The sequence below is a fragment of the Callithrix jacchus genome, chromosome 6, assembly GCF_049354715.1.
Source record: "Callithrix jacchus isolate 240 chromosome 6, calJac240_pri, whole genome shotgun sequence".
In the NCBI taxonomy this organism is placed as follows: domain Eukaryota; kingdom Metazoa; phylum Chordata; class Mammalia; order Primates; family Cebidae; genus Callithrix; species Callithrix jacchus.
Window position 1 is genome coordinate 76,109,487 of NC_133507.1, and position 24,686 is coordinate 76,134,172.

The following is a 24,686-nucleotide window of genomic DNA, read 5'->3' on the forward strand; positions in this document are numbered from 1 at the left end:
GCAACATAAGAGATCTTAATACCCAGATACATAAGACCCATAACGAGATTTAGACTCAACGAGACAGAAAATTAATAAGGATATCCAGGACTTCAACTCAGATCCAGAACAAGTAAACTCAATAAATATTTATAGAGTTCTCCATTTTAAATACACAAAATATTGATCAGCCATTATTGATACCCATTTTTAGAATGAAGCAATATTCCTGTTCTCTCTCCCTCTTTTTCTTCCTCTTTCTTCCTCTCTTTCTCTCCTTTTTTTACTTTTCAACATCCTAGTTCCTCACCTCTACTCAATACATTCCTCTGAACACCTGATTCCTTGTGATTCTCCCGTCCCACTGAAAAAAGAAAGAAAGAAAGAAAGAAAGAAAGAAAGAAAGAAAGAAAGAAAGAAAGAAAGAAAGAAAGAAAGAAAGAATTCTGAAAGCCAAGGGAGATAACCTGGTTCAATGAATTGCTGATGTCAGGTGACAAGGCAAAACCCGAAATGTTAAACTGTGAACCAAAGTAACTTTTGAATTATTGTTTCTAAAGATTATATTTCTAAAATATGGCAAGGACTAACATAATTTTTCATGAGACCAAATGAGTAGTCTCTCCAATCTAGTATTTAAACTTTAAAGAAATAATTTTGGAGGTAATTATGATAGTTGCCTTCCATAGCTTCATTCTCAAATGATTAGGGTGTGAACTGAGATACCTCACTGCCTAATAATGTACCAGCGCTTTTCCATCCATTAATGTAAATATTTTTAAATTTTAAAAATAGATATTTTAAAAAATATAATATCATTTGAGATTGCAACTTATATAAAAGTAAAGCTCCTTTAGTTGAAAAGGAAGAGGCTTGCTTCCTATACACAGATACCTCCTCAATATACAAGGTATTCTGAGTCACCTTCATAATACCTTAGGGCTTTAAGAAACAAAGCTTGCAAACCACTACATGACTTAGAAGCCTACTTCTATTTCATACTCAAATTTTGATAAACATGAGAAGACAAGTTTACTAGGTTTATATGAGTAGAGACGTTTTACCATTCATCTGTCTTAAATAAAGACTTTTCAACATCTAAAGTTGCCCTTTAGTTCTCTAAGATTCAGAAATATGTATCCAACTGCCTACTCAAAACTCTTATGTGAATCTCTAAAGGGAACATCAAGTGCAACGTATTCAAGACTAAACTCATTTACGTAGTAAAGAACATTATCACCCATGCAACATCTCAAGGACACCAGGAGTCACTTTGATCACCTTCCTCTCATTCACCCATACACAATTTCCAAACATTCCTAAACTATGCCTGTTACTCTCCCTACACCTTTCTTTCTCAATTCCATCTATACTTCCTATTCTCCATCTCTATTTCACTAACCTTATTCAAGCTACCATTATGTCCATTTCCAAGCTACTGTAATACATTCTAATAGGTCTTCCTTCCCACCTCCTTTTCATGTTCTCTAATGTATTTTTTACACATAGCAATTAGTAATCCTTTTTAGTGCATATCTGACCTTAGTGTTTAAAGTTCACTGTTCAAAATCTCTCAGTGGTTCTCCATTGCCTTTAGAATTAAGAACAAAACTCGTAATATTGTCTAGAATAATTTAACTATGTCACTAGCCTCCTTGCTCAACCTGTACTCCAGCAGTATTAGCATTCTCTCTCTCTTAAGTACTGTTAATTTCTCCCTGCCTATGGCTTGGCACAAAGGAGATTAGATAATCCATTTTCATGCTATCATATATATCACAATAATTTAACATGCAATTCTGTTTTAACATTTATGTTTAGTATTAGCTACACTCTCTGTATTACCCTCATATCACAGCAAATAATGTCCGGAGCTGAATCAGCCTCTATCCATTTTATTAGTAAATAATAATCTGGAATATGAAGAAGAATATAACCTACCTTTCATTTGGTTCTCATAGACTTTTGACCACATTTAAACATTTTAATCCTTTTTATCTGCAAAAAGCACACATATCAGCCTTACTTAGATGTTGAATCTGCCCTTCTCTACTCTTTGTCTGCTTCCTTACATCTGTAATGACATTGAAAAATGTTTGTAATCATACTTACAAATATTTTATTTGTGCATATGATGTTATATACACAGATTCTGCTACAGAATAATTATGATTTACATGTGTATTTTAAAAGCTATTCTGAATATAAGGCTCAATGTGCTTTTATGCAACAGGCATATTAATACCTATTGAAATGATGAGCACTGCAGAAAATGAGGACGGATGGTAAAAGAAGAATATGTATTCAAGTCACTAAGTTTGCCAAAGACCATAATCTCAGATCCTTAACTCCATCAAGAACCAGTGAATCTATTTTTAATTCATTCCTGGATATTTAGTTGTAAGTGCCTCTAGTTCACTTACAGATATTGATCTGTTCAAAAGCAAGGAAGCCTTTATTGCCCCATTAATTTTTGATTCTCTTCCCCTCAGCAACCCAGGATATTATTTAAATAAGTGTGGCTAGCTGAATCACTAAGATTTATGAAAAACATCCATACTTGAAGTATAAAACTATTGATTTGGGGCAATTCATTATAAGTAAATGTAAATTAGTTTATTTTAAGAAATTATGTGTGAGCCTTCATTGGATAGCTACAATAAAAGTAACCTAGACTAAAAATAATCAAATAATAATAATAATGATTATTAATAACATTTTCAGAGTATTTCTTATATGTTAAGTAGTGTGCAAAATTTTCTGTAGGTGTAACATAATTTAATCCTAATAATAAGCCTATGATTCAAGGAGTATATTATTGTATTGTTATTATCTTTCCTTATTATTATTTTTTTTTAGGAAACAAGAGTCTAGCTCAGCTGCCTTGTCACCCATGCTAGAGTGCAGTGGTGCAATGATACCTCACTGCAGCCTCAAACTTCTGGGCTCAAAACTTCTGGGATCCTCCCACCCCAGCCTCCCAAGTAACTGGGACTGCCTGTGTGAGCTACCATGCCGAGTTCAATTTAAGAGATAATGAAACAAGACATTTTATTAGTCTGTTTTCATGCTGCTGATAAAGACATAACCAAAACTGGTAAGGAAAAGAGGTTTAATTGGACTTACAGTTCCACATGGCTGGGGAAGCCTCAGAATCATGGCAGGAGGTAAAAGGCACTTCTTACAAAGCAGTGGCAAGAGAAAATGAGAGAGAAGCAAAAGTGAAAATCCTGATAAACCCATTAGATCTCATAAGGCTCATTCACTATCACAAGAATAGCATGGGAAAGACGAGTCCCCATGATTCAATTACCTCCCACAATTCCCTCCCTCTACACATGGGAATTCAAGGAGACACAATTCAAGTTGAGATACAGGTAGGGACACAGCCAAACCATATCAGACATAGAAAACTATGTTACTTGATGAACCTCACACAAAGTAATGAGGAAAGTAAGAATTCATACCCAGGCTAAATGCAAGTAGAGATGATGATTCAAGTATACAGTATTGGGTTTCAGTCAAAAAGAAAATGTAGAAAACCTCTTCAATTTTCTGTTCCTATGCCACTATCTTAATCATGCAGGAAGCAGAAAGACAGTTTTTGGCCCTAAGGACCTACTATTCTAGCACAAAAGCAGTAGCTTCAGAAGTAAATAGACAATATTCTATCTTCTTATCTCTGAAAAATTTAGTTTGCATTAAATTCAGTAACTCATTTGTAATGTTTTTGGAAGCATGACTATAATTAATGAAACAACATTTTTGGAAAATCTATTAAATCTATTTTTCTAGGTTATGGCTGAGGCATGAATAGCAACCGCAAAGAGCAAGATTATCCACAAATAGCTATAATTGAAGGTACTATTTTTTTAAAATGCAGTAATTCCCAGGATTGAAAGATTCTTTTTCTCTAGAATATTCAAGGAAGGCTTCAATAGGTAGTGGATATGAGTACAGTCTTGAGAAAAAGTTAGAATTACAAAAAGTAAAAAGTTAATGAAAAGGGAATTTTAGATCTTTTAAAATTTGAATGGTCATATAAATAACTCAGTTATATTGTAAAGGTACAGATTCTAATTAAGTGGGTTTCAGTGGGACTTGAGATTTTGCATTTCTCTAAAATGCTCTGAGATATGATTATGCTACTGGTATGAGAACCACACTTTGAATAGCAATATGATTTAGCTGTGTCCCCACCAAAATCTCATCTTGAATTATAGTTTCCATAATCCCCACAAGTCGTGGGAGGGACTAGGTGGAGATAATTGGATCATGAGGTTGGTTTCCCCCATCCTGTTATTATGATCATGAGATAGTGATCTCAGGGGATCTGATGGTTTTATAAGGGGCTTCTTCCCTTGTTAAGCACTCCTCCTTTCTAACTTCCTGTGAAAAAGGACATGTTTTATTCCCCTTCCACCATAAGTGTAAGGTTCCTGAGGCCTCCGAGCCTTGGAAAACTGTGAATCAATTAAACCTCTTTCCTTTATAAATTACCCAGTCTCAGGTATGTCTTCATTAGCAGCATGAGAACATACTAATACAATTAGCATGGTAGTGCTAGACATATAAAATAGTATGAGCAAGTATAGAGGCAAAAAAGAATCATTTATGCTTTGAATGAGTCAGTAGCACCCTTTCATTGGAGAAGCAATGGATAGAAAGGTTTATTTAAGTCAAATTATAAAGGGTTTTGAATGACAAGTTACTATTCCAAGATTTTATTTCAAGCACAAAACTTACTTTCATTGCTTTCTCGAAAAAAATATTCCCTCATTGACATGAGCAAGGTTAAAAAGCACTTAGAGATAAAGCGATTTATCAGTTTAATTATGACTAGTATGCCCTCTATTATTAGAGGAGGCATATTTCAAGCCTTAAAAAAATTTTAGATGGAAATATTTCAATAATTATTTCCTAACTAATCTCGAATTTACTTTAAATGCATACCCATATCAATGATTTTTCCTATGTTTCCATGTCAAGTTTTGCAAATTGTTATAAAAATATGCAAATTTTCTAAAATTCTCAAATATGCTGTGGGAATTAATCATTTAGTAGTCTGGAATTAAATATATTTACTTATCAGAAGTAACCCACCATAGTAGATTGACTAAAAAAAAAAAATCTGTTTCTACAGAAAAAGCTAAATGAATGGCTTTTGTTTTCTAAAATGAGGTACTACCTAAACTATTTATTATTGGTTCCAAATGTTTTATTCACTCAACCCATGATTCCAATATAGCTTGTTCTTTAGAACAGAATTAGTTTTCTAGTTTAATTGAAATTTTTAAAAATGTTATTCCGATAAACTAATACCTAATTGGCTTGGAAGAATATTAAGTTTAGGAACAGAAGACGTGCAGATTTTATTATAAGACTTAAAATTTATGAATTTTAAAGGACCGATTTATGAAGATAAAATTGAAAATGGTTCATGATTAAAATGGGTGCTAAACCTTGAACTTCATTATCTTCATGGTGGATAAGATTTATTAGTTTAGGAACTATGACCACATTTAGTTACATTATAAAACAGGTTTACTGATTAATTATTGATTAATTACTGAGTACCCACTATGTTCCAGACAATGCTAATCTAAGCACTGAAGATAAAATGGATAATGATATATACAAATTTTCACTTTTATAGAACATATGTTCTAAAGGTGGTAAATAAAATAACATATAAATACATAAGACAAAATCAAAAGATATAACAAGATAAGAGCTGTGATGAAATAAGGAAGACAGAGAATAGTTTTGAAGTGGCAATTTCAGCTGGAATGATCAGTGAAGTATGTTAGGATGCAGTATTTATTTTTCTTTTCTCCCCCAGCTTTATTGAATTTCCTATATTTAGGATGTGCAATGTGATATTTTAATATATGTATAAGTTGTGATTTCATTATGACAATTAAACTAATTAAAATATTCATAACTTTACCGTTTTTGTGTGTGTGGTGCTGTGAGAACATTTACGATGTAGTCTCTTAGCAAATTTCAAGTACACAATACAATTTTCTGACCTATAGCCACCAAGCTATACATTACATGCCCATTTATCCTGTGTAACTGAAACTTTGTTTCTTTTGGCCAACATCTCTCCATTGAATCCTTTAATGATGAGAGGGAAGCAGTCAAATTAAGAGGATTTTTTTTTCAGTTTCATCCATGGTAAAGTAAACAGGCAATTAATTAACATACTTGTTGAAGTGTTAAATGAATCAATCTGGGGAAAAGCATTTTGAATAGAGTAGAAAATGCAAAGGACCCAATATAAGCATAACTTGCAATTTGGGCAAAGGAAAAGAAGGCCTGAGTGCAGAGAAAGGAAAGCGATGAAGTGTAGGTGATAAGGTTAGAGAGGGAGGCATGTGCCAGACCACTTAAGTCAGTAGTCTTCAAGTCAGGTTGCATATTAGAATCAACTGAGAAATTTGACAAAACACCAATAAAAAAGGAGCATGGATGAATGGCATCTAAGAAAAAGCATGTTTTCAAATCTTCCACGTAAATGTAATATACACCCATTGTTAGGAATGAATGGTCACACACTTGAAGGCATGATAAGAAGGCCAAGAGATCAGGGTTAAAAATGAGGGTGAAACACAGTAATGTCAAAATACATTTCCTTGAATTAAGAATAAAAGCTTTGCTGAAATTCTTAATTTTTTTCTTAATTCTTAATTTTTCTTAATTTTTTTCGACCTAATTTGCATATTTATACACAGACAAACATATAGAAAACAACAGACAGTCATATGCAAATCAAGGAATGGGTGTAAAATAATTTGTTTTTTTTTTTAATGGTTATGCCCATATTATATACTAATCAAGATTCCAAAAGTTTCCCACTTATCACTTAAGAATAAAAAAATCAGATTTCCTTCCTCTAGACTATTTTATATTACAAAGACATAGGAAGACCAGACTGTCAAAACCAACTTTCTTTTCCTTACACACCACTCCAATTTCCTAGGACCAACTGATAGAACAAATAATAGGAAGCTTGAATCAGTCTTTACCTCTAAAAATCTTAATTATTCTGGTAACCACAACTTCTAGAATGCAAGGGAGGAAGAATATCTCATCTGTGCTATCACTGATTTCCATTCTTCCTCTTCTCCAGAACTCTTCCTCCATTTCTAATACCGCATCCAAACCAACATTTTTTTTTTTTACTTTGTAACATATTCCATTGGTTATTTATTTGTTATATTTATTGTTTATGTCCTCCACTAGTATGGAAGCTCCACAATAATTTTGTCTCCTTTCTTGACTGACTCATTCTCAATACTTAGAGAAATGACTAGCACATAATAAGGACTCAATTGATATTTATTAAAGGAAGGATAAAAATCCATGTGATCAGTATTCCTATTTTCAAGGTGAAAAATTTGAGGCTCAAAATAGCAAATGAATTTAAAAAGGTCACACCTTCAGGGAATGACAGACTGATTAAAATACAAATCTGTCTCATACAAAAGTATATTCATTAACCACTAGACAGTAAATATTTAGGCAAGTATTTGAAGCTAGACTATGTCTAACCAGACGAGAGACAGTTTCTGGTGCCAAGGTAAGGAGTTATGACTTAAGAGTTGTTGTTAGTTGGAAATTACTGAAGGACACGGAGCCAGCAAATAACAACCACAAAACAGTGTTTCCGGAAGATTTATCTGTCATCAGTGTGGAGAAAAGATTGGTAGGGGAAGAACATCAAGGCAGCAAGAAGGTTCAATGAAAAAAGCACAATGTCAAGATAATTTCAGGAACTAGTTCAAAGTAAAAGTCTATAAATCATTGGTAACATCAAATTTTTCTTCAGCTTGAGATGTGGACCTATTACAAATGATCATTCAGGAAATATTTATTGAGGGCATGCAATGTTCATAGCCATCCTCAACAGACTCTACCAGACACTGTATGTCAAGTGGTAAGACAAGATCATCTGTATATGGTCAGGTTCATCTAGTACCACTAGATAGGCATGTGAATAACATCAAAAACTTATTTAAATATCTTCAAAGAATGTCTAAAAACTAAAAGGAAGGAAGGATGTCCAAACTAGAATAAAGTTTATTCATTCATGTTGGTTCTGTACCTGCCATATGAAAGATACTTTGTTAGACGCTTTCCTTAAATCACAGATCAATCATAGGTTTGAACTCAAACTGCCTTTAGTAAGGCAAAAAAAAAGCACATAATTAGCTGAAAATAATAAGATTATAATGGGAGACGTTAGATAAGGCACTATGTGAGTGAGAAGAAAAATGGCTTACTATAAATGGGATTGCAGAAATCTTCAGTTGCCAGTAATTGAGCTATAATATATACTCCACCAAAAAAAATCAAAAATAGTATATTAATGGATTTGGGATAATTCTTGGTAAACATCAGTAACTCTTAATGATATTTGGTACAGCAGATAGGATGATATTGATACATTTCAGAAAAAGATAAAAGTAATGAGTCCAAAAGCAGGGTTGTAAATTATAGAGGTCTTTTCATAATCACTCTTAATTTTTAAATAGAATTCTAGGTCAGAATGCTCAAAGCTCTCAGTAGTTTTAGCTTGGCCTCTACTACTAGTCTAACTTTGATAATTGATGTACTTTCCTCAGATCTCCATTTCCTTGTTAGGAAAAAAAAAAGGGGCTATGAACCACTAAGCCCTCTTTACATAGAAGAGTTCAATATTTTATCAATTAATAAACTGCATTTACATGAGATTCTATTTGAAAATGTATTCTTTGTCACTGAGAATTTTCAGAAGTATGAAAAGAGCTTAGATGAATTCTAAGATTGTGATCAGCTCTAAAACTCAATAACTACCTTTATATTATTCTTTTCATTTATTCTTTGTCATATGAGTACTAACTCTAAAGCGTTACATAATACAAATTCTGTCAACAAGGCTACTTCATAGGTTATCCTGAATGATCTAAATTAGCAAGTTCTACTTCATTAAAGGAAGGAATACCTTGACATATTATATCATAATGTAAGTATATAACGCTAGATTAAGTACAGGAAGTATCTGCATCTTAAGCTAAAGCAACAAATGTCCTTATATAAACATTAATACACTATTTTATATTAGGTAGAGTAAGTACCTAATATGTGCATATTATGACATTATCACCAATTTATTTGTAGCGTATTTGTCATGAGAAGTAATGACTGCAAATTACAAAATATATCAACCAGCAGCCTACTTATATAAGTTGATAAATGTTATATATTCTCAATATATATTTACTGTTTTTCTAATAAGGAGACTTCCATAAAAATGCATTATATTTTTATAGAACTATACATCATTTATCTTAAAAAGATGGAGAAGGATATTTGTGGTAGCATCTTGAACCAGGAATAAAGACTTCTTAATAGCACATCAATATCCTGACTCAATCACTTCGTGATTTGGGACAAGCCATGTTTCACTCTTCCTGTATTTTGATGACTGTGGAACATTTGAAAACTGTTATTAGTTGCTATATTAGTTTCCTAGGGCTCCCATAACAAATTACCACAAACTTGGTGGCTAAAACAACAGAAATGTATTCTCTCACGCAGTTCTGGAGGCTAGAAGTACAAAATCAGGATGTCAGCAGGGCAGTGCTCCCTCCAAAGGCAGTAGGAGAAATTCCTTCCTTGTCTCATTCATCTTCTCCGATAACCTCAAGCATTCTGTGGTATGTAACAGCATAACTATACTCTCTGCCTTAATTTTCACATGAATTTCTCCCTTCTGTGTATTTCTTTGCATTCTCTCCTCTTAAGAGGACACTGGTTATTGAATTTAGGTCCTACTCTAATCGTGTCTGATCTCATTTCAATCCTTGACAAATTACACCTGTAAAGACCTTATTTCCAAATAAGGTTACATTCTGAGGATCCAGGTTGACATGATTTTTTTTTCTGAGACACTATTCACCCATTAAAATGGTTAAGAAATATTTTATTCATTTGTATATAATAGGAAAAGATTTACAAGTTACAAGAATGCAAGCAGTTTTCTCAATACTATAAAATTTTATCATAAAAGCAAATTCTGTGACGCTTTCAAGTTGTTGGAAAACCTATATTTAAAAACTTTATGCTTTCTTTTTTTTTAAGGCTAGTCAAGTGAAGCAGTGGGAGTGGAGAAGGAACAAAGAAATCTGTAACTGTCTTCATGCTTTCTTTATAGATTTTTCAAGTTTATATACTGTTTATGTTGTATATAGATTTCTAGTTAAAGTCTTGAAATGATTCTCTCTAGTGGTAAATTAATCTTGGAACAAAAGTTGAATTCTTGCTCTGCAGTTTCTGCTATCATACAGCATTAAGCAAATATTCATTCAGTATTCTTTCCCTTATTCATCAGGCACTTCCAGATACCAGAGATACAGCAGTAAAATAGACTTACAGGATTTTTGTTGAGCAGAGAGAGAAAATAGAAAATAAAGAATGTAAATAAGTAAAACATACTATGGAAATGCAGCAAAAAAATATAGTGGTTAAATAAAAAAGCAAGGCAGAGAAGAAAGATAGGGAGTGTAGGAATGGGGAACAATTTACAATTTCAAATAGTGTGGCCATGCGGGCCACACTGAGTCAGTAACATTTGATATAATGCCTGAAAAAGGTGAGGTGGAAAATTAAGACATGAAATAAACTGTAGAAAGAATATTACATACAGTAGAGTTAGCAAGACAAACATCCTGAGGTAGAAAGTTACCTGCCATATTCCAAGGATAGCAAGAAAGCCAATATGACCGGTACAGAATAAATAAGGGGAGAATAACAAGACCTAAAGTCATCCTGACTCCAGTGCTTAAGGCACAGAACTTGGGTAAACAATCCTAAGAACTTCCGTTTCTTCTCTGAGTACTGGGGAACTCACAAGGAGGCTGGAGCAGAGGAATGGCATGATCTGACTTAAGTCTGAATTCTAAATATAGTTTAAAGAAAGAATAAAAAGGATGTACTAATGTGAAATGGGAGAGAAAAGGAGAAGTTGAGAATATCTAAAATTTGGGGTTTAAGCAACTGGAGTGGTGGAACTGCTAAAAATTGACATAGAGAAGATGAAAAATAGAGAAACTTCTGATGGAAGATCAGAAATTCAGCTTTGGATATGGTAAATTTGAGATGTTTCTTAGAATCCAAAAAGATATATCAAGTAAGCCTTGGTAACAAATGTCTAAAAATTAGGAAAGAAGTATAAGATGGCTATGTAAATTTTGAAGTGGTAAAACTATGATAAGGCATATAAATGAATAATATTATATTCAGAGAGATCACTAAAGAAATAAAGAAATAAATATAGAAAATAAAGAAATAAATATAGAAAAAGAAAAGATAAATCGAATTCTGCTTCCTGGGCTACCTCAACTTTAGGAGGTGAAGTGAAGACAGGGAACCTGCAAAGGATATTGGGAAGAAGTTATCAGTGAGGTAGACAACCAGGAGGGTGTGACAGCCTCTAAGACAAGTAACAAAAGTAATACAAGGAGGTAGGGATGATGAACTGTTTCAGATGTTATTGACAGTCATGTAAAATAAAGATTGAGAATTGGCCACTGGAGTTCACAATATGGAGACAATAAGTGGTCTTAATAAAAGCAATTCTGGTGAAGTCATGGTGACTTGAAAAGAAGCTGATTGGAGTATCTTAAAGAAAGAAAACAATGGAGTGAATTCAGAGACTATGAATACAGAAAATTTTGTCAAGATGATTCTCTCCTAACTTCTCCAGAGCGATGTTTGAAAACTAAGGGCTTTGAATTCATGGCATGGTACATAATAAACACCTAATAAATGGTAACTCCTAATAATGGTGAAGATGTTTATAACAATACACATAAATCTCCAAATTCAACAAGAGTGCCAATTTCCTTAAGAACAGTGTCTCACCTTCAGCAATCTATCATTTCAGGTCGAGCTCACATCTTGAATAATAAACAACAAAAATAATAAATAAGATTAGGCATGCCCAAAATAGGTACAATAATAATAAAATAAATTTAACACACAGATTAGAGAAGGAAACGAAAACACACAGAACCATATTACAGGAAATAATGATAGTTATAAATAAGGTAATCATAATAAAAGTTATAAATAAGGAACTAGTAAAGAAATATTTTAAATTTTTTATTATCCCTTTGAAAATCCAAAGGAAAATGTTAAAGTAAATTGTAATATATTAGTTGGAATAATGTACAGTCAGTAAAACTGTGGGTTAAAAATTTAATACTGTAAGAAAATGCCAAAATATAAATTCAGACAATAAAAGCAGGATGTAAAAATAAAGATCTCTATTATAAATATAAAAAATAAACCAAGATTATAATTTCTACAATCTATGTGTATTTGATTTATAAGTTCTTTTATATTCTTATTTTCTATATTGAAAAAATGTTTAAATAGAGGTCATGTGCTATTATAACCTGAAAGGAAAATAAGTCTTCTAAAAAACTTAGGTAAATTTTAATTAGAAAATACTTGAAGTTTTTATAATTAAAGGAATTAGACTTTTTTAAACTATTAACTTAGGTAAATTATGAGGTTTGTATATTAATATTTTTCTCTAGAGGACTTCGTGATGCCTAATGCATTGTTTTAGTTTACCTCTTCAATCTTCAGAAAATGAAGGAAATGAGATTATATCTGGATTTGATTTTGAAGTATATAGACTCTAATGTACCTAATCATTTTCTACATGTTAACTTTCACATTATAAAAAAAGTAATGAGAGCAAGGCAATTCAATATATCTTACAAGTGAATCATTATCAAAAAATTAAAATACATCCTCATTATTACTCTAAATCAAAATATATATGGATTACATCATTCAATGTAAAAAAAATTAAAAACAGAAAATCTCAAAAAAATTCTGACTAAAAGTAATTTAACGCACAAATGGTTTAAATTAAATTGTAAATACTGTGGTGAGATATGTATACACCTATACTGATGATATGTTAAGAAGATCAATAGCCTTGTTTTTAAACTATTAAATTATTATTTTAAACTATTAAAAACAAGCCTCTTTAAAGCAGTGAAAGTTTCTATCAAAAGAATAAGAGAATACTAATGTCTTTAAAAATTTAATCTAATACCAATAATCCAATATAAGAATATCATCAGAAACCACTTTTCAGAGGAAGGTATAACAAAATGACCAAAAAAATCCTCTAGTGATTACTGCCTACAGGATCATCAAACTCAAAAACTATCTATGTGCCAGTGGGGGTGGCTCACGCCTGTAATCCCAGCACTTTGGGAGGCCGAGGCAGGTGGATAAGAAGGTCAAGATATAGAGACCATCCTGGTCAACATCGTGAAATCCCATCTCTACTAAAAATACAAAAAATTAGCTGGGAACGGGCACGTGCCTGTAATCCCAGCTACTCAGGAGGCTGAGGCAGGAGAATTGCCTGAACCCAGGAGGCGGAGGTTGCGGTGAGCTGAGATCGCGCCATTGCACTCCAGCCTGGGTAACAAGAGCAAAACTCCGTCTCAAAAAAAAAACTGTCTATGCAAGGAAGGACATTCATAAAAACCACTAAGCAGGTTAAGGACCACAATACCTCAGTTCAGCATAACAAAGAAAGAAGTATTGACAGGGTAGGAAGGACAGTCATGCATTGCCTACAACACCCCTCCTTCAACTCCAGGAAGCACAGTCTGGGGAAAGAATCTTGTTGCTTAGAGAAGGGACAGCAAAGAAAGTGTGGGTGTTTGCACTGAAGGTCAGGGACACCCTGTCACAGTAAAGCACAACACAGGGAAAACTTCTGCTGGTGCTTGCAAAGGGAGCACTTAGACCACCACTGGGTCTGAGAGATATCTTCTGTCCCAGTAGCAGGAAACTTAATTCCAGTCTGCTCTACCTGTGGCTGACTAAAATGGCCTGGGGCTCCAAATAGTTTTGTGGCAACAGGCCACAGTGACTGCAGTCCCTCGTCCAGCTCTGGTGATGGGCTGGTCTGGAAAAAAATACAGAACCCAGAAATAAATCCACATATTTATAGTAAACTCATTTTGAAATAGGCAACAAGAAATACAAGGGGGAAAGGACAGTATCTTCGATGAATGGTTCTGGGAAAACTAGATATTCACATGCAGAAGAATGAAACTAGACTCCTATCTCACATCATATACAAAAATCAAACATAAATTGAAGACTCAAATGTAAGACCAGAAACCAGAAACTATTGAAACTCTGGAGAAACACTCCAGGACACTGGCCTGAGCAAAGATTTCTTTCATTAGATCTCAAAAGTACAGGTTACCAAACAAAATAGACAAAGCTGAAAAGCTCCTGCTCAGCAAAGGAAACAATAAAGTGAAGAGACAACCCACAGAATGGAAGAAAATATGTGCAAATTATCCATCTGACAAAGGATTAAAATCAGAATATTTAAGGACCAAAACTACAAATAATTCAACTAAAAAAACGGCAAATAATCTGAGTAGACATTTATCAAAAGGGGACATACAAATGGCAAACAGGTATATTAAAAAAAAGCATAACATCATTAATCATCAGAGAAATGCCAATAAAAACTACAATGAGATATCATCTCACCACAGATAAAATGACTTTTACCAAATGACAGGAAATAATAGATGTGGAGAAAGGGGAACCTTTGTACACTATCGGTACAAATGTAAATATAACCACTATGGAGAACAACATGAAGGTTCATCAAAAATATAAAAATAACTATCATCTGATCCAATAATACCAATGCTGAGTACATGTCCAAGGGAAAATAAATCAGTATATCAAAGAGATATCTGCATTCCCTTATTTATTACAACACTATTAATAATAACCTAGTTATATAATCAACCCAGGTATCCATGACTGGAAGGCTAAAGAAAATATAGTACTTATACAAAATGGATATTCCTCAGCCATAAAAGAGAATGAAATTATGTCATTTGTGATTACATCTATAGAACAGGAGAAGACTCTGTTAAATAAAACAAGCCAGGTAGAGAAAGACAAGTATTAAATTTTCTCACTCACATTTTGGAACCAAAAAAAAATTTATCCCATGAAGATTGAAAGTAGAATGATGGTTATCAGAAGCTGTGAAGGGTAATGTGCTGGGAGTAGAAAAGAATAATTGGTTAACGGGTACAAAAATACAGTTTTGAATTAGCCGGGCATGGTGGTTATGCCTGTAGTCCCAGCTACTCCAGAGGCTGAGGCAGGAGAATTGCTTGAACCCAGGAATCAGAGGTTGCAGTGAACCAAGATCACACAACTGCACTCCAGCCTGGGCAACAGAGCAAGGCTCCATCTCAAAAAAATAAAAATAAAAATAAAAAATACAGTTTTGAATGAAGAAATAGTGTGTGGTAGCACAATAGGACAACTATAGTCAGCAATAATTTATTGTATATTTCAAAATAACTAGAAGAGAGGAATTGGGATGGTCCTAACACAAATAAATGATAAATGCTTGAGGTTATATATATCTCCATTACCCTCATTTCATCATTACACATTGTACACTTGTATCAAAATATCATGTGTATCTCATAAATATGTAAAACTGTTATGTATCCATAAAAATATTGAAACACACTTTCTATTAGATAAAAAATCAGTCACATTTTCAAAGATAACTTCATAAATATATTTACAACATTATTTAGTGGTAAAATGTTGGATGCAATTTACATGAAATTCATGATAGTTACAAATACTACCATATAGACATATGATAAAATATTATCTGGCCATTAAAAGCAGATTTTTAAAGAATATCTTATGAAAGACAAAATGCCCATGTTAATTTAAAAATTAAATTTCTTTTTACTGTGAGGTCTATCTGGGTGGAATTCAAATTTAAATTTTTTTATTTGTATATATTTTAATTTTTTTCTACAATCAATATTTATTATCAAGAAAAATAAATAGTACTATTTTTGAAAGAAATTCAACAAAATAGATTTTTCATTATCTTTAAATGAAATGGCTAAAGAAGACTTGGTCTGTAACAATTACATATTTTTTAAGTTATCTAATGAATTTTATAACATTACATATATGTAACAAATTTTAAAAAATAAACCAGTATTCATAACTAAATTTTTCATATTAGGAATAGGAAAATGTATAAAAGAATACTAAGAAATATATTAAAATGCTGTTCTTTTTGTTTATTTGTTTTGTTTTGAGACAGTCTTGCTCTGTTGCCTAGGCAGGAGTGCAGTGACATGATCTCGGCTCACTACAACCTCCACTTCCCAGGTTCAAGTGATTCTTGTGCCTCAGCCTCCCAAGTATTTGGGATTACAGGCATATGCCATCATGACTGGCTAATATTTTTATTTTTTGTAGAGATGGAGTTCTGCCATGTTTGCCAGACTGGTCTCAAACTTCTGAGCTCAAGCAATCCACTTTCCTTGGCCTCCCAAAGTGCTAGGATAACAGGCGTGAAACACTGGGACCTGGCTGAAAATCCTGTTCTTATTTCTAAAACTCATGCCTTTTTTATCTTCAAGGGACACTTATTTTTGAATTAACGGAAGGTTTCTTTTGGAAAAAAAAAAAAAGGAACTTTGACTCTACTCACCCTCTATGCCCTAAAATTAACTCAAATCTTATAATCTAAAACCATAAATCTTCCAGAAAGAATTTTCATGGCCTTGACATAGGCAAAGATTTCTTAGCTAGAACAATAAAAGAAGCATAAAAGAAAAAAAAATGTTAGATTTCATCAAAGTTAAAAATTTCTGCTCTTTCAAAGACCCCATTTAGAAAAATAAAAAAGGCAAGCCACAGGCAATCCAATTCAAAAATGAACAAATTGAATATAGTTCATAAACGAAGTCTGGCCACAAACACAGACACCAACACACAAAGAGAGGAAATGATGCTCAATATCAATAGTTACCAAGAAATCCCAATTAAAATCACAATGAGATACCACAATTAACTCAGCAAAATGGCTAAAACTTAAAATTCTGCCTATGATGTGTTGGCAAGGATGTGAAGTAACTAGATATTTCCTACATTGCTGATGGGAATAGAAAATAGTCTAACAACTTGGGAAAACAGACTGGCAGTATCTCACAAAATTAAACATACACTTGGCATATGACTCAGCACTTCCATCCTTTGGTATTTTCCCAAGAGTTGTGAAAACATATGTCCACACAAAGACTTGTGTATGAATGTAGCAGCTTTATTCATAATAATGAAAAGAGGGAAACAACCTAAATGTCCACCAGCTAGTGAAAGAATAGTGATATTTTACTCTATCCACAGGCTATGCTCTGAACGTTTCCCCAAAATTCATATGTTGGAAACTTGACCCCCAGCATGGAGGAATAGGGAAATGGAGATTTTCAGATGTTTAAAAGTGAGACCTCTGTCCTAATTAATAGAATTAATGCCACTACTAAAAGGATTGATAGGCACATCAAGACAACAATGATCTTCTTTGGAGAACAAAGCAACAAAGCACCAACTTGGAACTAGAGAACAATCCTGCTGGCACCTTGATCTTGGCTTTCTACACCTTTGAAAGTGTAAGAAATAAATTTCTGTTCTTTAATAATTACCCATTCCACATGCTCTCTTATAGCAGCATGAAATAAAGAAACCATACAACAGAATTTTTTATGAAATAGAACAACTGATATACCCAATACATGATTAATCTCAAAACACTTACGCTGAGTAATACAATTCAATTTTTCATATTTGCTAGAATGGACAAAGCTAACTAATAGTGACAAAAAACAGATCAGTGCTTATCAGGCCCTGAGTGGAGTAATGGACTGCCTAGAGGTACAAGGGATATTGGGCAGGGGGAGTCATGATCGTGAGATTAAATCTGGGATCCATTTGTCCAAACTCATCAAATTGTACAATTAAAATGGAGCTTTTTATCACATACTTCAATAAAGTTGATTTTAAAAACAAAGTTTCTTAATTATTCTCAAAACTATACTTATATGGAGTTTTACTTATTGGCCAAACCATAAGTTCTGTTCTACAATTGCATTTCAGTAGTTTTCCTCTTTGATTGAAGTTTTCACTCTTAAAACTTTCCAATATTACTTTATTATTTTCATTTGCTATTGTTTCCATTTATTAGCTGCTTTTTACACATAAGTCAAATATACCACCCATCTCCATCTTTTTCAAAGTTCCTCAATCTTATTTTCATGAGTGCTCCTGCTGAGTCTTCTGTGTACTGATTCACTCCCCATACTCCTCATGATATGTCTATTCCATCTAGAACTTGCTTTACTCTCTTATTTTATTGAATACTACAATGTCAATATGCAGTAGTCTTATGAAAATTAATATGTATCACATATCATGGAGTCAGTGAAAGTATACACAATGTAACACAAGGCAGGTTCTGAAGGAATAAATATCATCTCCAGGCTACAAATTTGCCTAATTTAGGCTATAAATAAAATTATATGGGCCAAGAAAATATTCTACATTGGGGTTGTATGTAAACTAAACAATTTTTAAGCCTATAGCATGTGAGTGTCTAATTTGGAAGTTATTAAAAGGGAGGTTCAAAATATGAGGGAACCAGTGAGTAAAAAAGAGAGACATAGAGAATATCATGACAGGAGATTCATTATTTCGCAAGGAAGGATATAAAGAAATAGGAATTTTATAAAAGAAGGAATCTCGCATAGTAAATTCTTGACCTAGAGTAAAATGACAGATTATTTAAGAAATAATCAATATAGAACAAGTCACATTCATGCATGTTATATCAAGTTTCTTAATTATATACATAAACTGGCTACTTACTCTTTTATAATGAAAACAGAGTACCAAGCTTATCATGCATTCTTTATTCAGTCAGCAACTGGGCACCCACTATAAGCTCTCCATCAAATCTAGAGCTAAATTTCTTCCACTAGCCCCAACAAACTTCCTTGTTCAAGTAACTTTATTGGGAGTCTTGAACCATTGACCCAGCAGATGCCTTCCCACAGTGCCAGACAAGCAGCTGCCTGAACATTTTTCTTCAGTGATTCCACTGTTGGGTGAGCTCTTTGGTGGCTCAGGGTTGCCAGGGTCTCCCTTTGGAGAGTGAGCAATGCTGTTCACTCCCTCCCTTCATTATTTGATACTATTTGATCCCCTTCTCTGCCTCTTCCTGTTTTCATATCTACTAGGGCAAACAAAATTTGGCCAAGTAGCTGGTCCCAATTTTGTAAACAATTTAATCTAGTTTCCTTCTATAGGTAAATTTATTTAATGTGTTTGTTTAGGTATATATATAGATACTGTGACATGTGTTTTGTCTAACATGCTATCAAATTGGTTTATAAATAAAAGTGTTCATAAATTAAATAACATTAGTCAAAGCTTACTAGTTTGAAGGTAATGTTATGTCTTCTGAAATATGACATTAAGATTTTTACCTTGGTAAATCATTGATGATCATAGGCTTTAAAATGGTTAACATGGCTTTAAATGGTGACTAGATTTGCAGAGTATCTTCGTTCTTGGAGATAGTCTACATAAAACTGTTAAAAGTGAAAGAATGGAATAGATGCTTAAATAGTGAGCTTATTATGTGGTTTAAAGTCTTAAAATGATAGAATGATACTTATCTTAGAATGCCACTGTCTGGTGGGCAGTTGAGGATTTCTTACTTCCTAGTTTTATATAAAATGTGCCAAAAAATGTATTCTTTATTGGGAAAAATAATTTTATCTAAGTTAGAAGTTATTAAAAGGGAGGTCCAAAATATGAGGGAACCAGTGAGTTAGAAAAAAGAGATGTAGAGAACATCATGAATAGAAGATTTGTTATTATTTTGCAAGGAAGGAAATAAAGAATTTCATAAAAGAAGGGATCTCGTATAGTAAATTCTTGTCCTAAATAAAATGACTGGTTATTTAAGAAATAAGCAGTATGGAACAAGTCAGAACATTCATGCATGTAATAGATGATCTGCATAAGTCTTGATACAGTTTGTAAAGATGAATGTATGGACGTATTAAAAGGAAATTGTCTATAACAGACTTTTTAGAAAATGGTTTCTGTGTCTGAACCAAATTTTCTAAAGGTATTAATTTGCTAAATTACCAGAAATTTTTATTTTCAATCCTGTGATCTATTTCCTTTGAAATCTTCTCAGACTCATGTAGCTCTCTCCTTTATCTTTTTTGTTAGCTCCTTGGAATTTTTCCACTCTGATTATGACTGCTGTTGTGGCCTAATGCTAAAGTATTTTATCTTAGAAGTCTGTGGGAGCAGTGGTATCTCCCAACATAGCTTAATTGTATGCTCTCAGTGTTCCTTGATGTGTAACCTCATTTTGGCTTTTGGTTTTTTTTAGGGTTTTGAGGCTTGCAGGTGCCTGCCCAACTCCATTCCCTTTGGCTTATAGATTTTGGTTTTGTTTTTTTGTTTTTGTGTTCCACCTTTTTTGTTAGGGTGTGCTGAAGGCAGTGTTGATGGCAAGCTTTTATTTTATCCTGTACCAATGCTAGAGTAGGTATGCTGCCTGCTCTGAGTCCATCATGTCCCTTGGTAGGGCCCCCAGAGCCAGAAGACTTCAAGTTAGGGGAATTGTAGCCAGCTGGATGCTTTTAGGCAGATCAGAGTAAAAGTGGGCAAGTACTCTTGGCAGTTACAGAGCTGTAATCCCACCAGAGCTATATCACTGCCTGTTCAGTAAAACTGTTTTCTTCCACCTCTGGCTTGCCCTTGAATTCTTTCCTGAGTAAAACCAAGAACCTTTACAGGCTAAGATCCACTTTGGGGCTTGCCTGCCAGCATCAAATTCACACCTTTTTAGAGAAACCATCAATGATCCCTTTTCCTAGAGAACAAGGTTAAAATTCCTTACCCTAGCACTCCTTTAAAATCTGTCTTTCTCCAAATGTTCAAACTACAATCTAGAAATGATTATGTCTGATTCTGCTCCTATCAACTAATTCACTGATTTCCTATATCCTTATTTAGGAAAGGCAACATGCTTCTCCTAGTAGTTCACTTCCTTCTGGTATCCCTTCTCTCCCAATTTTTACATGTCCATAAAACTCTCATATTTCAAGGCCTCTTAACTCTTACAGAAGTCTATTTGGCACCTCTCTTACAGTAGACATGACTTTCTGTTTTGTAATACATTATTTATGTATGCATCATATCTCTGGTATCTCTACTGAATGAATGAATGGTATCAATTATTTTTATTAACCTTTGGGGAAAAATCGGTGTTTCACTATTGCTTTCAATTTTTAACTAGTTTTTCTAAGACTTGTTAGGTTGCCCCCAAAACTCACTGCTGAAAAAAAGCCGTAATCTAAATTAATCAGTATGCTTTATAGACTCAATAAATGGAAAATTGCTGGTCTGAAATAAGGGTAGGTGAGACTGGCAAAGGTACTTTTCACTTTCCTATTAAATAAGACATATTTTACCCAAAATCAATGGCCATGTCTATGTCCTTCAGAAATACTCCTGTTTATATAAATATTTCCTATATAGTATATAAATGTTATGATTACTTTGGCTAAAAGGAGTCTAGGCATGCCTGGGCCAGGGGCACAGCAGTTTACTGTTTCAACATATGGGCTCAAAAGTCTGACAAACCAGCTGTGAGTCCTTTCTTCCCTCTTACTAGAGGTTTGTAACCTTGGGGAATTTAATTAACCTTTCCATAGTCCAGTTTCTCATACATAAATGAGTACAATAATAGGAACTTCTTTTAATGTTGCTTTTGAAATTACTCAAAATGCTTCTAAAGCACCTAGCACAGTAAACCCAATAATTGTTCATTATTTATTTTAACAAATTATTACAATATTATAATGTATTAAATACATTATATTGATCATAATTTATTGTTATTCCTGACATTATGATGCCTGTGTAGAATAGCAAAAGGGTCAGAGTGAATTGTGGATAAGAGTATGAAAGAGAAAAGCAAATATCAGAGGCGAAAATTTTATAAGACCTATTACTTTTTATAAGCTGTATACAGAACTGATTGAAAATTATCTGGGACATATATGCCCTTAATCCAAATTCATTGTGTTGATATACGCCACTTTTTTAAGATTACAAGTATTATAATCTGAATACTTGTGGTTATAAGAATATATTAAGGGCTATTCCAATACTGACAATGCAGTGTAATCAATCATACCCTTCTACCTATCCTGCAAAGGATGAAGCCATACATTTTTAAAATATGCTTTTAGTTTTATTGCTTTAATTCACCAGTCTTTAGTTTTTCCATATGTAAACACAGGAATTCTCCCCCAAAGAATCAAAGATTAATCAGACAAAATCAGCAAACATTTCCTGTTTAATAAATGAAAGCATGGCTATAAGGAGGAGATAATTTAAAAAGCAAAAAAGGAAAAGGCTGACACAATAGCCTATTGTCAAACATGCAAGACAGCAAGGCCACCTGTCTCCCTGGATTTATGAGAAGAAACCTTAGCCTCCCTGGCAGCACCAAGAAAAATGTAGAGATTTTGAACTGAAATCATTGGTCAGCAATTCTACTTATTTTCTTGATATTCTCCAATTTAGAGCAGCATTGGGGAGGTATGAGGAACAAAAGTGAGTAAGAGTAACTCTGCAAACCTTAAAATGACAGAGAAGGTAATAACTGTCTTACTAACTATCTGCAAGCAGAATGATCACTGGTAAATATTTTCCAGGCTAAGATTTACACATCCTACAGGCTAAGAAGATCTGGAGGGTGTAGAGTATCTCTGAGAATAAAGACAAAACACAGTTTTCAGAATGCGTATCTCTGCACTGGTATCCAAATGAAAACACAGTACTTGAATTCCAATGCAAACTAGTATTTACCGATGACAGAATTGTTTTGTGAACTTACGCTATAACAACCAAAGCTTGTTCCATTGGTTGTAAAAGTTCTGGAAGACATCTTTACCCTCTCTTTGCCTTAGGTCCTCATATGTAAAATAATAATAATAATGCCAACTTTACAGATTTTTTAATGAGAATTTACTAATGCAGCACTTGTAAATAATTTACAAGAGTTGATACTTAAAAGTATTACTGTCTTATTATTGATTAATGTATGTATCTTTTTCTATAGAATCAGAAATTCTTGCTCTGCTATTTTTCCCCTTTTCAAGTAAATTTCATTTCATTTCCCATGCATATGTCATATGTTTAAGGTTCAGAATAAGACAAAGAAAGGTAGGTTTCCTTGCCTTCTAGAATATCATGTGAAGTTAATATCGAGTTCAACTTGATTGAATTAAAGGATGCAAGATTTTGTTCCTGGGTGTGTTGCCAAAGGAGATTAACATTCGAGTCAGGGGACTGGGAAAGGCAGACCCACCCTCAATTTGGGTGGGCACCCATCTACTCAGCTGCCATCAGGCTAGGATAAAGCAGGCAAAGGAAAGTGGAAGGACTAGACCAGTTAAGTCTTCTGGCCCTCATCTTTCTTCTGTACTGGATGTTTCCTGCCCTTGAACATTGAACACCAAGTTCTTCAGCTTTTGGACTCTTAGACTTACAACAGTGGTTTGCCAGGAGCTGTTGGAACTTCAACCACAGATTGAAGGCTGCAGTGTCAGCTTTCCTACTTTTGAGGTTTGGGGACTTGGACTAGTTTTCTTGCCCCTCAGCTTGCAAATGATCTATTGTGGGACCTCACCTTTTGATTGTCAATCAATACTCCTTAATAAACTCCCCTTTATTTATACATCTCTCCTATCAGTTCTGTCCCTCTAGAGAGCCCCAACTAACACATATCATAACATTATGTCCCTTTTGCCCTCTGTGATAAGAAACCTCTGGAGTTTCTAAGCAGATCCCTTCCCATTATGTCATCTCTGTAGAACCACTTCTCATCTCAAACCAAATATTATCTATAGACTAACTGAAAGCTAGATAATAAAGTAGTTGGTTTTCTATAGGCTTATTTTCTTAAAGCTAGAAGCATATAATCATTCACTTTGGACTGGTATAATTTTAAAAATCATAATTCATATTCATTTCATATTATACATTGCAACTGAAGCCCAGAGAGATTAATCTACTTGCCTGAGAAAATAGGCCATAAGCTGGGGAGCCAGGACAAGGATTCACTATGTCATAATGCCCATACAAACCTACCAAATGCCCTCAAATTTCCAAAAAGTGTTTGCAGGTGCACTGTGGCATCATTGGCCTTTTTAAATACCTATACTCTCAAATACCTACTCTAACTCTGCCAAAGTGGCAGCACTTAGTATTCCATACCACTTATGAATTTGAAATGCTTTTGGTGCCCTTTACTTCCAGGTGGCATCAGAGTGGCACAAAAGGGTTAATATCATCCCCTAACAAGTTCTTACCTTACCCAAGAGCAGTCCTTTAGAAAACAGAAAAACAAATCATGTTTATGGGTCTGTATCTAATATTGGAATAGGTCTACATCCTCCCATAAAGTCCCTGAAATCGTTTTTCTACAGCATCATTCAATAATTGATGTGTAAAATAATACTGACTCTGTAACAAATATTCCATTATAGTCCATAAACTTCATCTTTAAAAAGGAGATGATAATATAATCCATTTTAGAAAAATGACCATTAAAGTGACTGTTTTATTTTTTAAGTTTGATATTTAGAGTTCAATGATGTAGCCAACTTCCTACTGAACAGTTCCTTTCAGAGGCCTAATAGGCATCTGAAATTCAACATGTCCAAAATAAA

The 24,686-nt window shown here is 33.6% G+C and overlaps 1 protein-coding gene and 1 long non-coding RNA gene across 33 annotated transcripts in view; one reads left to right on the forward strand and one right to left on the reverse strand.

The window, feature by feature from the left end:
- The window catches only part of GALNT13 (polypeptide N-acetylgalactosaminyltransferase 13), a 690,911-nt gene that overhangs the window by 587,093 nt on the left and 79,132 nt on the right, over positions 1 to 24,686 (reverse strand). For 20 of the 32 annotated variants that reach the window (XM_078327732.1, XM_054257620.2, XM_054257625.2 and 17 more), the window contains one exon: positions 3,106 to 3,159. The exons of 9 other annotated variants lie outside the window; for them this stretch is intronic. In XM_078327732.1, coding sequence (XP_078183858.1) covers positions 3,106 to 3,159 — 54 coding nt within the window. The remainder of the gene's footprint in view (positions 1 to 3,105; positions 3,160 to 24,686) is intronic. 3 more of the 32 variants (XM_078327738.1, XM_078327736.1, XM_078327737.1) reach the window with 1 other exon arrangement.
- Positions 1 to 24,686, forward strand: part of LOC144576656 (uncharacterized) — a 107,682-nt gene that overhangs the window by 82,629 nt on the left and 367 nt on the right. The gene's annotated exons all lie outside the window — the stretch shown is intronic.